We start from the raw sequence: 16921 nt of genomic DNA, 5'->3' as shown, positions 1-16921 counted from the left end.
TTAAAGAAAAAGTATTAAACATACGCTCTTGAAATTTAAAACATAGAAATTTGAGAATATCTCCAATATTTTTATTATTTTTTCATGTGACTCCATTGTGTACGTCATATTTAGTAATACTCTATAAAAATAGTAAAATTTGCTAATTTTTTGCATTTTGAGATGCCCCCTCTGGTAACAAGACGGTAGAATTTTGTGTTTCTTACATATATTGTATAATATAGTATTACTCATCAAATATTATAGTTTGAACAAAATGTCTATTGTAGTATTTGTATAATTTGCTTTAAAGTGCTAAAAATTGGGATTTTCCTATATAATCCTATAGTAAATGTACCTGTATTTTGAGACTTTTACCCGAAAAACTTTGCACGTACACTTTAATGTAAGCTATATATGGTATAAAAATAAAGAGTTTCGCTATTGTAGTTTTCACACAATAAAACTATAGTCGGCCCCCTTAATAATTTATTTTTGACTAACTAATCATAAAGGTTTTAATTACTTTTAAAAAAATTATCATAATGGGACATTCTAATTGCAAAAAGCCAGCTCATATTGTTTCTTAAAAGAACATATCTGTTGAATTCGTTTGTATATCCTTAAAAAATTCTCAAAGTCAAACTTGCTTGTCAAAAACTTCATAAACAAGCATTTGCAACCTTTGAATCTTGTCCAAAGTGCTTCACAAAACCAGAAATATCCTCTGCTTTGTCGATGCTCAGACGAAAAGATGAGGAATTTTGATTTATGTTAAATTCATTCAACGTATTCAATGTTTTTACTTCACTAGTGTTTTTTGCAGGCATATTCAGAAAATCCTTGAAAGTTAATGAAAATTTAGGGTTGTCTCGGAATCGGCGCCTCCCAGGAGATTTCGTACCTGTTTTAATATCAGCCGACCATCTTCCATCTTTGTCGCAGAGTTTACAAAGATTTTCCAATCTCTTTGAACGGAAATCTACAACACCGCTTTGGTTGTCAAACAGCAATAACTCTTTTTTGGCGATTGAGAACCGCGTCTTGTGCTGTACAGAGTTTCCAAAGCATAGTTTCTCTTTTCTTAAGCTTTCTAAACTTATTTCCTCTTTTCTTGGACTTTGTGAAATCGAACTAGTCTTGCCCAATTCACTGTTGACATCTTTTTGATATTCACTTGTTTTCAATGCCCATTTTTCACAAGTTTGTAAAAGGGGTTTCTCGACACATGATGTTATTTTATTTCCTTGATAATTTGGAATAGCAGGTAGTTTCCGTATACTAAGACTATTATTATTAAGATTCTCCATCCACGCATCTGTTTTCATCACGATGTTCCCTTTACCACAAGGTATTCTTTTCTCTGGAGCACCTGTGTATTGCTCTTTTTCTATTTCAGAACTCGTCTTCCTGTAAAATTCGTTGGAAGCTTTCTGGACGTCCTTTACTATTTTCCCACAGCTTCTATGAAGCTCTCTTAACACATAACCAGGAATTATCCGGGTTCTTCCTGACCAGGAATCCCACGATATGGGCTTCCCTGACGTCTGTCTGTCATACAGACCGACACTGGAATCTTTTACTTTTTCTTCTTCTTCGGACAAGTCTGGTTTCAAATCCATAGTATTTTCCTTTCGATCTTTCACAGTATTGGTGACGGTAACTGTATTTGCTCGGGTGCTTCCCGGGCTTTGATATACTTGTTCGCTTTTGATACTTCCATTAGATTTAGTTTTTGACTGAGTACCACATTGTTCCAGTGGTATATTTTTCGGCTCTCTTGTATTCGATCGTCTGGTTCGAGCCCACTGGTTGTAATGATTACATTCTACCGTCACTTTGGCATCTAGATCAAGGGATTCTTGAACCATTTTATCGCCAATCATTTCTCTGTCCTCTCTCTTCAATATTTCTCTGATCGTACAATTCGTCGGGACTCCTCTTTTCGATGAAAGAATTGGCGATTTCCGTCTGTTTTTTATGTCGTCTGCTGAACTCCTCATTTTCCCGCCACTGCTGTGCATTCCATAAGATGACATAATTGTTAAATCACATTTAAAACTTTCTGGTAATTTTCTTGTCAAGTATCTCTGATTAAAGCTTACACTGGCAATTTTTTGTGAATGTTTAGCAAAAGAATTTTTAGAGTTGTCCATAATTTGATGCTGTAATTATCATTCTGGAAGACAAAAAGCCGAAAAAATATTGACATTGATCTTCAAACATACATGTTCCTTCTGCTTTAAAAACATTTTACATGCATATCCTCATTAAGGTACGGACAAGATGTATTTGAAAACACGGTAACAAAGCCATCAGTATCTGTTGTCTTTTTTGTCTTTTATGTTGACGCTCCTACAGTTATTATATGTCTATGGTACCGCCTACCAAGTACAAAACTGTGCGTTTATCGAACCTTTTGTTAATAATTCAATTTCTAACGTTCGACCTTCGTTTGTTAACCGTATGACTTCACAGTCAACCAGCGAGGCATCCCGTGTTTGTTGATCTTTCAACCCAAAGATCACACAGAAATTGCAACACAATATATCAATATTAATGTCCCTAAGTTTTAAAGCTTGTTTAATTGTTTACATTTTCACTTTGATATTGAAGTTACTTTGCATTAACTGAAAGAATTATTTATGTTATTTATTAAAAAATAAAGACCAGGTTTCCTGCCTCAAATATTAAAAGCGCTCTAAAAGAGATTTTTACATATAATTGATTAACATGGGACTTCAAATACCTGCAACATAATTTATTTTTAAATATCCACCGTAACCATTTTAGCTTACAAAGATTTGTTCTTTGAGACCAGACTTGGCGATCAATGATTATTTTCTTTAACTGTTGTTTAATATACCATTTAAGAATTGAACAGAAGTAATATTAATTTTCTTTTAATAATATGCTGTCATTTCTTATTTCAAGTTTATCGTAAGCTGGCAACCTGTCATAGAAATAAAGAAGGACATAGTACACATTACTACTTAAATAAAATATTTTATCATTTAATAGGGTTGTTAGGGCGCGGTTGCAGAGGTGTTTTCCCGGAGAAAGAAAATTTGGACATATACCCACATATGTAATGTCTGTCCGATTTCTCGTTCTCAAATAGGAACGGTTCTGCGGCTAAGTCGGGAGTAATACATTATGTATATTTAATTATTTATTATCAGTTTTCAAAGCAACATTCTCTAAGTTTGGTTGCAAGATAAGGAGATATCGGTATCAATTAGTTAATTCGATACACAAGAACAAGTTCTATGAGAGAAAAACATTTAAATCGGGCAGGCAATTGACAAATAAGTTAATGATAGGAAATCCGTGTGCCATTAACTTATTTGTTAATAGGCTGACTCGCTTTTGAAGCTTTGGTACATAAAATATGCTTTTGTGTATTGAATCATCTAGAAGGCATAAACTCCATCAGAAGAAAATTATATATTGGTACCTTAAAAAAATCCCAAAATAATTTTCTCTTAAGAAATATGGTTTTTTCATATCTCTTTTAGGCATTTTAAGGGGGGGGGGAGTTGTTACTTATGACAAATCTGCAAATGGGATACAAAATGATACAAGAAAAAATACTGAGAACATAAATATATCAGTTGTCAAGTAATACAGTCATAAACTTCACCATCTTTACTCAAATACCATGAATGTGTAGAAATGATTTAGAAGTTCTAATCTCTTTTATTGACCATTAACTGTTCAAGGACATGTTCAGTTGTAAGGTATAAAATTAACACTGACCATTCACATAAACGAACAACCTGGGCATTTTCAGTTGACAGATAATTAAAGGACACTGCAGTTTGTGAAAATGTTTATTATGTCACAATTTTTGTAGCATGGCAATAAACAAAATAAATGATGTATTGGGATTATCATGTTGGACCTGATCTACGACTATGTAGCACTATCATGCTTCTTGACAACAAAGGAGAAACGAACACACCATCTGGAATATTAATATATAATGTCACATCTAGAAGTGGTTTAACCAACAAACAACATCGGAATTTAACAAGCCACACTTCATTCACACACAATTGTTGCCACTGTCACATACTTGATACTCAAACTCAGTCTTATAAGAATTTTTCTTCTGTGCCACACCTGAAAAATTTATATACACAATCACAGAACTGAGAAATAAAGGTACATGTACTGTAAATAAATATGTCACCGCCCCATCAATTTTGAAAACTGCTGATATCAGTGTAAAAGTCCAAAAGAATTTACTATTGTAATCCAGTTTTTATTCCTTGTCAGGAAGATCCTAAAGTTTTGTCAACTGACCTTCTTTCCTATCTATTTTTTTTTTATTCATAAAATTTTTTCCAAAGTCTTATAATAATAAAATATAGTTTTGGATGAAATTCAAACAAACAAACTTGTACAAAAATGGTCTGGCTCTAATTGGCACCAAAAAATTTTGATTGGTGCCTAAAATTTCTCCATATGTCACCAACATGGCAACCAGTTACAATTAAGCTGGCAAACATCAAATTCCGAAACTATAAATTTTTCAACTTTTTCTTTCTGAAGTGGAGAAAAGAATCTTTTATATAGCAATAAACCCCCTCCCTTTCCTGGGACTAACCAATGAGTCCATACATTGTATATTTAAATTGGCCCTTAAAAATAAAATTTGCCAGGCAACTAATTGGCGATTATTTTTTTTTATTGGGAGCCAGCTGGCGCCTAAATTTTAGAGGTCACTTAGAGGCCTGAGTAGTCATGAATAACAGCTGGTGAACATTACAGTAAATAATTTGGTAGTTTTTAGCCTTTAATTAGAAAATGAAACTACTTAAAGTAAATCATTCAGAACTACTGACATTTAATTAAAAGCAAAACTAAACTGTTCATCCCATTTGTCAACCACTGAATCCTTCTTTGGAGATAATCTATTGCTTATACCTTATGAACATCAGACCCATTTACTTAACAGGTACCGACCCTCTCATAAGAGAGATAACTTCCAAAGTACAAAATATGAATACTACTCAGTTTTTTTTATCAGAATTTCCTTATTGAGACCTCGGAGTAGTCAATTCATCAAATCTAACAACTGATGGAAACATAACCTTCTATTTCTTCTGCCTATTCTTTTCAAATTGTTTTATTATATTTAACCAAAAAAAACAAACAAACAAACAAACTAACAAACATTTATATCCAGTTTTAAAAGTCTTATAAATCAAATAAGTTCCATCTTTTTCAGGGTGATTTAAAAAAATGGTTTAATGTTTCGAGTACAATGTACCAAATACAGAAGTTTTATTATTATTTCATTTTTTCCTGAAGAAAAAAAATATTTAGAAGAAAGATAACTCCTGCTCTCATATGTATTTTTTTTTCTTACAACCACATACAACATTGGAATATTCTGACTTAGGAAGCAGCAGCACATTTTGTTTTCTAATATGATTTTCATAGGTATGATACTAAATATTATTTTCTCTTTCTATTCTCTGTGTTAAACTTTCTTCATATCACGATTGCTCTGACATAAAAATCATCTCCGAAAAAATAAGCAGCACTTCAAACATGTACCTCATACTATTTTCCATTTGAAGCTGATGCTACAGCTCTTGATAACAAGAGGCCCACGGGCCTTATAGGTCACCTGAGTATCATGTAACAACTTTCCAACAATTGATTTTGGTTCGTGTTTTAAACCAAAGGCCATGAAATTCACAATTTTGAAAGAGACTTCATTGCTTATCATAATTATAAACTTGGCATGCTTACACTATTTACTTAATACCCATTGGTAGATCAGAGTAATAAAGAGAAAATGCACTTCCACTTTATAACCAGTTGTGCACCCCACCCCCAAAAGAACTACTGCCCCTGGAGCCACATATTTCAAAATTTTCGAAATTTTATCATAAATTTTATTTCATCATAAATGGTTGATTAATACCAAATAGCAGATTTCAAAGCATTAATTTATTTTTAGACTATGTAACCCCCCCCCCTTCCGATACCTCTGACCCAGTGGACATGAAATGAACCATTTTGCTAGATGCACCTTTCTTCATCATAAATATATATACTTGGATCATCAGCATAATACCCAGGAGCAAAGAAAAAGATTTTCAAAGAATTAATGTATTTTTACTATATAATCAAAAGTGCCCCCCCCCCCCCTATACCAAATGGCAAAACGTTTGAAATTCACAATTTTGAAAGAGGCACTCTTGCTCATCATAATTATGTACTTAGTTAGTTTGTTTAATACCCAGGAGCAGAAAAGAAGATTTTGAAAGAATTAATGCACTTTCACTATATCATCAATAGAGCCCCGCCCTAACATCTGACCCTGGGGCCATAAAATTCTCTCTTGCTCATCATAACTATGTACTTAGTTAGTTTATTTAATACCCAGGAGCAGAGAAGAAGATTTTTCAAGAATTTATGCATTTTCACTATATAATCTATATAGCCCCGCCCTAGCACTAGAACCCCTGACCCTGGGGCCATGAATTTCACAATTTTGGTGGAGGACTCAATAGACATTACATTCATGCTAACAGTTTGCTTGCTTGATGTCCAGGAGTAAAGAAGAAGATTTTTTAAGATTTCATTAATTTTAGTGGTTTTGGCCCCACCCCTCAGGCCCCAGGGGGGCAGGGACCATGAAATTCATAATTTTTGTTCCCCTTCAGCCATAGATGCTGTATACCAAATTTGGTTGATATTGGTTCAGCGGTTTCAGAGAAGCAGCTCAAAATGTTCAAATGTCAACACACGACACACGAAGGACGACGCACGACGACGGACGAAAACGGATAGCAATAGGTCACCTGAGTGACTCAGGTGACCTAAAAATCAATGTTGGGAAGTTTTTCTTTTAAAAATTGTGAAATTTAGAGTAGATGGTCACAAGTCCTGAAGTTTCAAAAGATCACAGATAAAAGAAGGGACACAAGTGTGACTACCCTCCAAATAGAAACAGATATTATAAATCATACCATGAAAACAAGTGTCCAATCTAATCTATTAATTTCACTCTCATAAACTCAAAAGCTATTTTTTTTTATTTGAAAGCTGCCTCCCTTCTATGGCAAATACTCCAAAGTGAATTTTAATCACGATTTAAAATTCTAATTAAACTTCTCTCATACCGGGTAATTATATCCTTTTCTCAAATACAGATTTTCAGTCTTAAAATAATCATTTTCAAAGAAGGTGAAAATTCTCATTAAAAAAAATCAATGTAAATAATGAATAAGGGGGGCCAGAGTCATATTAAATGTGTAATGTTTTGGGGAAAAAAAACAACAGAAAAATTACCAGAACTATTAATCTACAATCCTAATGAAGAACTAATCATATAAATGAATAATACACTGTAAAACTCATGAGACCATGGTATATCACCAATCGGCAGTGTTCAAATAAATAATACATATTAAACATGCACCATTAACTCCACTGATTACAATTTATACAAGGTAATTTGAACAAATTAAAACTTGTCTAAAATTTACCTCTCTCCATTCAGTTCAGAAAAGTGTAAAGATCAGAATAGCTATTCAAATAAGGTTCAATATACTGATTCTCTATATTGTATATTTTCAGTTTCTTGAATGTGTGACATTTTCAAGTTCATATATATCAGAAATACTGTAGATCACTAAATTTTCGCGACACCTTATTTTCACGAGATAGTCATTGACTCTTGATTACCGAGACAAAATTTTCACCAATTGTGGTTATTGCTCTATATAATCTTAAGGAATGCTATTATATGCGAGAATTAAATTTTCACGAGCACACTGTCTCGTGTAATTACCCGAAAATAAAGTTCTTGCGAATAAAAAGTGATTTACAGTACACAAAAAGTGTGAGTTATTTCTGGCAACCATATTTTCCTAAGTTAATGTATAAAAAACTATTTAAAAAAATTTCAAATAATAAAATAAACTTAAAATATTGTTCAAATCAATCATATATTATGACAGATAATCCTTGTTCAATATTGAGACCCATTTGAAAAAAATATACCAATCACAAAAAGCTGTAAAAAGACAAAAATCAAACGTACTGATTTTTACAACCAAATTCTCCAGAGATTGGCCTTAGTATTTCTCTGGAGGAAAGCTAGCTTTTCTGCTATGATAATCCTATATTGAATTTTTATGAAATGTACAATTATTTGATTTTTAAGACTGATTTTTATATACGACACAACCGTCTTTAAATAAATGTAAAAAATGAATAATAAATCTGAATTTAAAAAAGTTTGTAAAATTATTTTCCGCTTATTCAGAATATAACACCGAACAGATTACAAACCTTTTTTTTTTGAACAGAACAGAATAGAAAACTTCTCTTTATACATATCTTTACACACTTTTCTAAAGTGACCAAATTTAGTTATTATATGAAATTAATAAAATATTCTTTTCTTCTTTATAGTAAAGCATCATTACTACTATTAACTATGAAGACTACGAAAGATTGAGGTATACATGTATCATTTCCTGCCTTTTAATTGATGACATGAAAGGAAAGCATCACAATTAAAAAAAAAATCTAAAATAATAAAGACTTATAGGAAAATCCAAACATCGAGTGCAATATGCACTCCACTCCGATTCTTTGTTCTTGTATAAACTGACAGTCAATAGAAGCACACACTTATGACTCCTTAACCAATAAGACAATCTCTAACAATTCATTCTCTTAGCTTTCAACGAAACGGCTACTGTCTTAACTCTCAACCAATGATCAACACACCATAACGCCTCTTCAAAAACAAATAAAAAAAGAAGCTCAGAGACAATGTTGATAAAAGCTGTGTCCAGTGATGCTGGGAATTCTGGGAAGTGAACACGAGAAGCTTCGGCTGGTTTGATCTTGGCGGGTGGTGGAGGGACATACACTCAGGATAGAACTTCAATCCACCGTGTCACTCCTCTGTTTACCAATTCACGGTTGACAAAGGTAACCTAAGGAAAACAATTCATAATCGTCTTTTGAATTCTACACTTTTTATCCAATGGGTTATGCATACATACAGTATTTCTTGCAAATTTTACAATTTCAAGAATTCAGTCTCTGAAAATGCATTATAATGAGTTAAAAATGAAGCAAGTCATCAGTGCTGCTATGTTAATCCACATGGATTTTGTGTGAAAATAATGAAGTAAACATTATGAATTTATATATACATATAGGACTCCAAAGTGCAATGAGACTCCAAAGTCGGATGGTCACGCCAAAGTCCGATGGTCTGCCCCAAACCCTGATGGTTTGACATGCCAAAGTCCGAGGTGTGGAAAACAATTAACATTTATGACGTCATAGTACACTGCGCCAAACCTCAATGCCGTGTCCTGCCAAGGTCTTAAATAAGTATAAATAAATATAAATAAGCAAGAACTAACCCTAATCTCTCAGATAGGAGGGAGACTAACACTTATCATTCGAAAAGTGTGTATCAACAACTATAACCTAGATATCTTGGGTGGGTGAAAGATGAACCCTAATCACTTGACTAGTGTGCGAGAACTAACCCTTAATCGTTGGGTTGGTGTGAAGCAAGGACTAAACCTAATCAGAAGAGTAGTGTGCGAGAACTAATCCTAATATATCTGGAAGGTGCAAGCAATAAGCAAAATCAATAAAATTTGATTGCAAGGACGAGTTCAGAAATGACTTAAATGTAGGACAACCGTGTCAAGGATTTGACGTCGGATTACTGTGACGTCATCAACATTGATTGTTTCTCTGCACCATCGGACTTTGGCATGTCACACCATAGCACTTTAGCGCATCGCGTCTCATGGGAAACGAACCATGGACTTTGGTGTCCTTACCTACAACAAACCATCGGGGTTGGGCACAGACCATGGGACTTTGGTGAGACCACGGGACTTTGGCATCACCATCAGACTTTGGAGTCTTACATTAATAATCAGTTTAAAGCCTTGAGAGTGAAGTATAAAATGTGATTAAAAGAATCTCTCATGATTTGTAGCTGTATATGATTTTTATAGAACTTGTGTGTTTTTTTTATCCCCTTGCCAAGGCTCTGTGACGAAAAAACACAAATAAAAATCATATATAACTACATATCATAGGAGATCCTATATTTATCTACCATATATGCTACCTTTTCCCCATTAATCTGGTAGATGTGAACATAAGGAATGCCCTCCTCACTTCGCCCAACAACCTGGGCCTGCAACATTTTACCCTGTGTCAGTTCCTCCAAAACCGCAGCAGCCTCAGCACTGAAGAAATCCTCATCTAAAAATCACAATCAATCATAAACTAGCTAATCAAGAAAATATATCTTCACACACGTTTTCACTCTTACTCTTTGCTTAATATTATACTTAGTATACTCTGGATTTTTTAACCAATTTATACACCTACCTTGAAGTGGTGTTATATTGGCCATATAACATTCACAAGCTTGGAAAGGCAGTGTCATAAAATCACTCCTGTTTAAACAAATTATAATCTGGATTACAAATTTGCACCTCTCGTGTGATTTGTTGAAAGAGGATAAATAAAATGATCACTTGTCAAGTTCAAAATTTACTGTAAACCAACTTTTATGCATGTGTGAGAAATATTACTGAGTTTCGCGACTTACTTTAATTCACAAATATTTATCGCCTTGAACCATTTATTTTGCTTAATATTGGTAGAAAATGATCCCCAGTCACAAAAACTAATCTTCACGAATGAATTGTAAACTGATGAGTTGTGAATAAAGCATGTCGCGAATAATAATTGGTTTACAGTATTTTTAGATGGGATTTCCTACTGACCTGATTTGACGGAGTGTACTCCCTTGTACGCGGGAGAATCCCCCATAGTCTACGTATTTGATATCACACTCATCTGAGTCCTCACTCACTGCAGATATCTGAGCTCGGTACCAACCATTCAGCATTGGTGCTGCACATATAACGCCAACTACAATTACAATAAAAACTTAATTTCAGCATGCTGATTTTATGCCTTTATATTATATCTATAGCTATCACCAAAATTCAACAATCATTTTGTTAAAATAATCCTTTTCTACAGAACTAAGATTTACCTTCAAAAGGCATACATTCTTTTCTACAGAACTACTGTTTACCTTCAAGAGGGCGTAAATTCTTTTCTACATAGCTAAGATTTACCTTCGAGTGGGCGGGGCAGCTGTGGCACCAGGCCGTCCTGTATGTAGCAGGCAATCATGAACTGATTGAGGCGTTCTAGGGAGGGGAAGGAGGGGTGGGTGGGCTGCTGAATGAAGATATGTCCTGCGTCCACAATACTGGACACCACCACATCTACCGACACACCCTCAGGGAGGCTCAGCTGAAATTGACCAATCAAATGAGACGTAACATCTTTAAGTTAACCAGTTGGATTTAAAACAACAGACAGATATAGGCAAAAGGCAAATACACATGTACACTGTATACACAAAAGGATTCTTATTAAAACTGATAAATGCATAAAAATTATACAGTGAGCACTAAAACTGTTTTTATTTATAATTTGTCTAGATTTACTAATAGAAAAAATAATAGATAACATTTTTTAAAAATTATTTATCACTAAAGAATATCAAAACACTATTGAATCTTCTATTGAAAACTTTAAAAAGCTGAAAATTGAAAATGAAGAAAGCTAACATGATAATCTAATCACTATGAGAAAATTCCCTAGCACTATCAAGTAATTCAAAAATATTTTATACATATATTCACTGCAATCCTCTTTTAGTTGTAAATGGTTCTACAAATCTATGTTAGACAAAAGGGTTATACAAGTGTTCAGCACACAGAATACAGGTTGGATACCTTTTTATAAAAAGAACTTACCATTCCCAAAATCACAACACTAGGGATCTACAGAACGAGGAGAAAGTCAGCTGATTTATAACATCAATTGTAATCCCTACTACAGTTCAATCATTTTGGTATTGCAGATTAAAACATCTTGATTTTTTTACATCAATATCTTATTTAACTTTTCAAAGAATTCTTATTTAATGCTAAGTTTAAACCTGATACCTGTCAAAATAATTTAAAACTTTCTGCCTATATTCTCTATTTGGACAAAGTTCCCTTCATTAAACTGTGACTTGGACATCCAAACTGTATTCCTGTGTTTAAAACCCTTCAATTTGTGAAATTAGAATTGAAAATTGCTTTTGTGAAAAGTTTCCTCTACATTAAAGATTTAAGAATCTACTATTTGTGAGTTGAGCTTTAGTCAAAGTGAGCTTGCAATTAATTTTCTACGTTTTATCTATTCTGGAAGAGACAACATGTATCCAACATTTGAACAGAGTGAATAACTGAATATGTGATACGTAAAGAGGACTAATAAAATAAAGTCTAGACATGCAGATTTTATATAGCCCCTCCCAAACCATATACCAAGAAGAGAACAAGTAAAGAATAAGGCTTAAAACCATTTTCTCAAAGGAGAAGTTTTTAAAATCTAGATCTTCCAGCTGGAATTATCAATGTTAATTAATGATGAGAAGTACCTCATTCTTACTTGTAAGGACAGGATATACATGCTCCAAGTACCTGGGCAAAGCGGGGGAGGAGACAAATAAAGAATGACAGTTACCTGTGAGATGCCTGGCATTACCTGCATAATATCAGGCATCAGAACAGCTGATTGGGGGGCGTCGCCGGACGGAATGTTGACAGGACTTAAATCCACCTCAGGAAACTTCCGTCCTATCTGTCGCAGTGCTGAATCTATTTCTCTCTGAGTGCCTACAATGTTTGTTACACATGACTTATGTACAGTTGTTGTATGTAAGCATCAGACAGCAAGTAGAATATGACTATTAAGATAAAAATTAATGGCAATTACATTACCTCTTTCAACCTTTGAATCAGAAGAACTATAAATTAAGGGACTGTGTTTGACAAAACTGATAATTAACAAGCACTGGTTATGGAACCTGTTTCTTCCATTATATAAACATGGACTTAAATATGTTCCAGTGAAATAAACATGGTGCTGAGGGTATTGCCTACTGCACTGAAGTAATAAAACATAATTCAAAATGGGAGAATTTGCAAATCCTGTGCTTTCACAAAACATCAAGTAATGCATTTATACAGAAGGAAGTGCAACTAATACATCACATACAAACCAACCTGATGACAAATCTGCCCATTAACCAAAGAAGCTGACACATTTGATTTCAGAGTTAGTAAGGGGTTTTTATTTGGGCTCAAATACTGCTCCCATTACTTATCAGTACCTTCAATACTACAGAGCTGAAACTCTGGCGTGAAAGGGTTTGCACTAAGAGTGATATTAGCGCCTGACTTCTCCTTTATGAAGTTGATATTTTTCCCATGCTTTCCAATCAGTCGTCCACAAATGGCAGTAGGAAAGTTACAGTGGTACATCTGTTGATTGGGGGAGGTGATGGGGGTAGGAAGGTCTGTCATACTGGGTCCCCTGCCACTGTCATTAGAGGCCTAAAATATAGCAAAGTCTTGAAAAACAACCAAACTGTTACATTAAAGTCAGTTAGAAAAATTCCGTCCTTCTTTAACATCCAACAGCTTGTTATACATTCTATTGAATTATAAATATAAACTTATTTATCAATATTTTTTTAATAATCCAACCTACAGGAGGCTAACAGACAGACAGACACTTACTTCACTGGCATTATCACATCCTGATGAATTAGAATCAGATCCATGGACCCCATTATCCAACACATGGTCACTGCCACCTGAGGGGTGTGTCTTTCTATTTATAGACCTGTCCTTCGGTGGCAATGACTTCACTTCCTGTTTGCTCTTCCTCTTGAGCTCATTTTGATGATTCTCCTTCTTGGCAGGTGAGGCAGGCTTCCTATCTGTGTGTTTTGGACTTGAGGTCTTTTTAGAGTCAATGGCAGTTTTGTGATTATCAGTCTCTGTTTTTTCAGCAGTATGAGAATTTTTCTCTTTTTTCTTGTCATTTAGCAAATTCTTCTTCAGTGTTGTTCCATTAACTGTGCTCAGAGTGTCTTTCAACTGTTTTGTCACTTTTTCTGTGGCAGAGGTGGGTGACAATGGAGAATTTTTAGAGGATTCTTTGATGTTGACTAATGGCACTTTTTCTGTGACACTAGACTCTTTCTTGTCTGTAACATCTTCCACTACCTCTGGTTGTGGCTGAGACTGAGTTGTGTCTAACAGTGTGGACTCCAATAGAGGTTCACACAATGAAGTACACAGAGAAATGTCTTCTACCTTACATTGTTTATCTTTGTCACCAAGGATGCTCTGTTCACCAATGCCTGACGTTATGAAAGCATCATTCATCAATGCTGTTTTCTCTCCACACAATAACGACTGAGATGATGAAAGAGACTGGGATGAGCTCTCATTTATCATGCTCTCATTCACAGGGATCAGTTCTGATTCCGATACTTCCCCTGTTCCGTTCTGACTACATCCCACCTCACACTGACAGTTATTCGAGGTGTCCCTCTGACTGGGTACTGGTGTACTATCTGACACTGACAGTGAGGGCAGGATTCTGTTTTCTTTATTCATCTCCTCCTCCACCGAGTCGGCCCCGTCTGACACCTCGGTGTCGTCCGTCCTGGTGATCTGGTGGGCCTTCCTTTTCCTACTCCCCACAGGTGAGGCCATAACACCATTTCTCTGATCTTCTTTCTCCTCAAACTCTCCCCTTTTTTCTCTGCTTTTTTCATCAGGTACACAGCTGTTGATGCTCTCTTTTTCCTTTGATTTTTGTGACAGATCTGTTACATTTGATGAAGGAACAGAACTTTTTCCTGTTGATTCAGACTGGCTGTCCTCTTTAGGTAAGAGTTTCGGTTTAGGAGTCTTTTTCCGACCAAAAAACCAAATGAAGCCAAACACAACTGTTACAGCAGGCAGGGCAAATGTGAGTATTCCTCTGAAGTTAGGCATCCTTAATCCTTAACACTCTGTATCTGCAAAGAAAAACAATACATGTACTGATGTAGCTCCTGTATATCATATGAATACTAGACCATGTACATAAACATTCTGCAAAGAAGCTACATGTACAATGATAATGTACATCTCAAATGTAAATCTCAACATTTTGAAAATTAGAGTTTCAAACCTTTGGACCACATCTTTCTTCCTTTGACAAAGGGAAATAAATGTGATTATCATATGAAAATCAAGATTTCAACAACAGAAGATCTTAATGAAATATCTCAACCTTTTGATCTCTGCCTTTGAGAAGCAGACTCAAAATCTGTAGGTCTCTTACAACTCTGTCATGAGTAAGAAAACTCCTGGACCATGATCTTTTTTGGTACTACATGTTTACATGAAAACAACCAGCTTTGATCTTGGAATAAAATGCACAGTAATACTATCCTCTTCCTACTGTTCAGGCATGTCTTGATATATTCTTTACAGCTAAAACAGGATGAATTTAAGGACATACACTACATAGTTTGAACTAAATTGCCCTTTCCCTGGGGTTTGAGAAATCCAATACTTAAAGGAATCGTGTGCTAAATTTTTAATGTCTATTTATGCTGTTGTACACTTCTTCTAAAACAAGTTTAAGTAAGCAAAGCATCAAGGATACCTGTTTAGTAATTTCAATGAAATACAGAATATCTTAAAAATTATCCGTAGGTAAGGTACATTGCATTAGTCATATGTCCTTAATGAGTTAATGTATAAAATTCAATCGCCTGAGCCTTTCAATTTTGGAAAAAATAGTGAAATTTGGATCATTTGCAAGGTATTATTGATGTAAATGTATTTAACATTCAGTAAATCTGTTAATGCCGTTCCTGATATATACACTACTGAATTTGAACATTTTCATTGTTCTGATCGTGATGAATACAGCCCTCTAAAAAATCCCTGGACTATGGCTTTTTAATAATTTCTAATTGTGAAAAGTTAATGTGAACAGCTATAAAGATTCTGGATTTTTAAACATTCAAACACCATGCTTATTTTGGCTTTTTATCCTCAACAACCTTCCTAGAGAATGCATTTTGATTATTATTAGTTAAAATGTGTATTGTACATACTTCAAGGGGAGATAATTCACACATTCTGTCAGAGGAGAATCATAACTTGAAAGATCTGAGGCAGTTAGGCAGTAAAATGCTGGAAAATAATGTAAACTGAGGTCGAAGCAAGGAGGGGTCCAAAATGGCATCCTCCCTGAAGTTTTTAAAAAGTATTTTGTATACGAATTGTTTAAAGAAAAATATTTTGCAAGCCGGGAGTAAACCCTGTGCGGCTTGCTCCTGTGGTTCTGATGGCACTCAAAAGTCATCATAAATGGAAAGGCAGATTTATATATCTGTTCATTTCTGCTCAACCCATTTAAAACTGATCAGTTGAGTCTACAAGAAACATTGACAAAATGAATCCTAGTTAATGGGCCATAACTCTTGCCTTTGCCATGACTTTCAAAAAATCTTTGAACAGTGGAAATAAACATATGGAAAAGATGGTACAATTCATGTCAATAAATATGATATCAGTAAATTGATACTTTATTTTCAACAATACTCTTTGCAAAACGCTGTCATATGGCGCACCTAATGTTAACTATCTAGGTCGCCATCGACTTTCTTGAGTTTGTTTTGGTTTTCATTGGCCAAGGTCGGTTACAATAGCTCTTTATAAAACAGCACCCACTCTTCCAAAAGAAATATTTACCATTTAATACCTTCAGAAATTGATGATAGTGTCTCTCTGGTAAACTCAATCTTTGCAATTATGTGACACCTTCAAGATGCGCAATAAATTATTTCGAAGTTGCACCACACGTGTTTCCTCCATTACAACATCACTTCTTAGGTTCTCGCGAGACTCGAGAACAAGGGACTACTTTCTAGGGCACTTGTTAAATATCACTTCGCCCAGGACAACAACAAAGATTTCACATCTTTTTTAAA

At 34.6% G+C, this 16921-nt stretch overlaps 1 protein-coding gene across 3 annotated transcripts; it reads right to left on the bottom strand.

The window, feature by feature from the left end:
• Positions 1-8263: 8263 nt before the first annotated feature.
• On the bottom strand, positions 8264-16845 carry LOC134263820 (A-kinase anchor protein 1, mitochondrial-like). Of its 3 annotated transcripts, none has more exons than XM_062746199.1 (9): positions 16693-16845; positions 13656-14950; positions 13247-13469; positions 12619-12749; positions 11148-11328; positions 10788-10935; positions 10387-10454; positions 10121-10257; positions 8264-8954 (listed from the first exon to the last, which is right to left on the bottom strand). In XM_062746199.1, exons 2-9 carry the CDS (start codon positions 14925-14927, stop codon positions 8889-8891), a joined length of 2226 nt encoding a protein of 741 aa, XP_062602183.1. In that variant the 5' UTR covers positions 14928-14950; positions 16693-16845; the 3' UTR covers positions 8264-8888. The 3 variants fall into 3 exon arrangements, with proteins under 3 accessions (XP_062602183.1, XP_062602182.1, XP_062602181.1); XM_062746198.1 differs by having other exon boundaries at positions 8265-8954; positions 12598-12749; positions 16683-16845; XM_062746197.1 differs by having other exon boundaries at positions 8265-8954; positions 12598-12749.
• Positions 16846-16921: the final 76 nt, after the last annotated feature.

Source organism: Saccostrea cucullata, unplaced genomic scaffold (assembly GCF_032062105.1).
Source record: "Saccostrea cucullata isolate Sc308-1 unplaced genomic scaffold, CSIRO_AGI_Scuc_v1 ctg876, whole genome shotgun sequence".
Classification (NCBI taxonomy): domain Eukaryota; kingdom Metazoa; phylum Mollusca; class Bivalvia; order Ostreida; family Ostreidae; genus Saccostrea; species Saccostrea cuccullata.
This window is presented reverse-complemented; position numbering and strand designations above follow the sequence as displayed.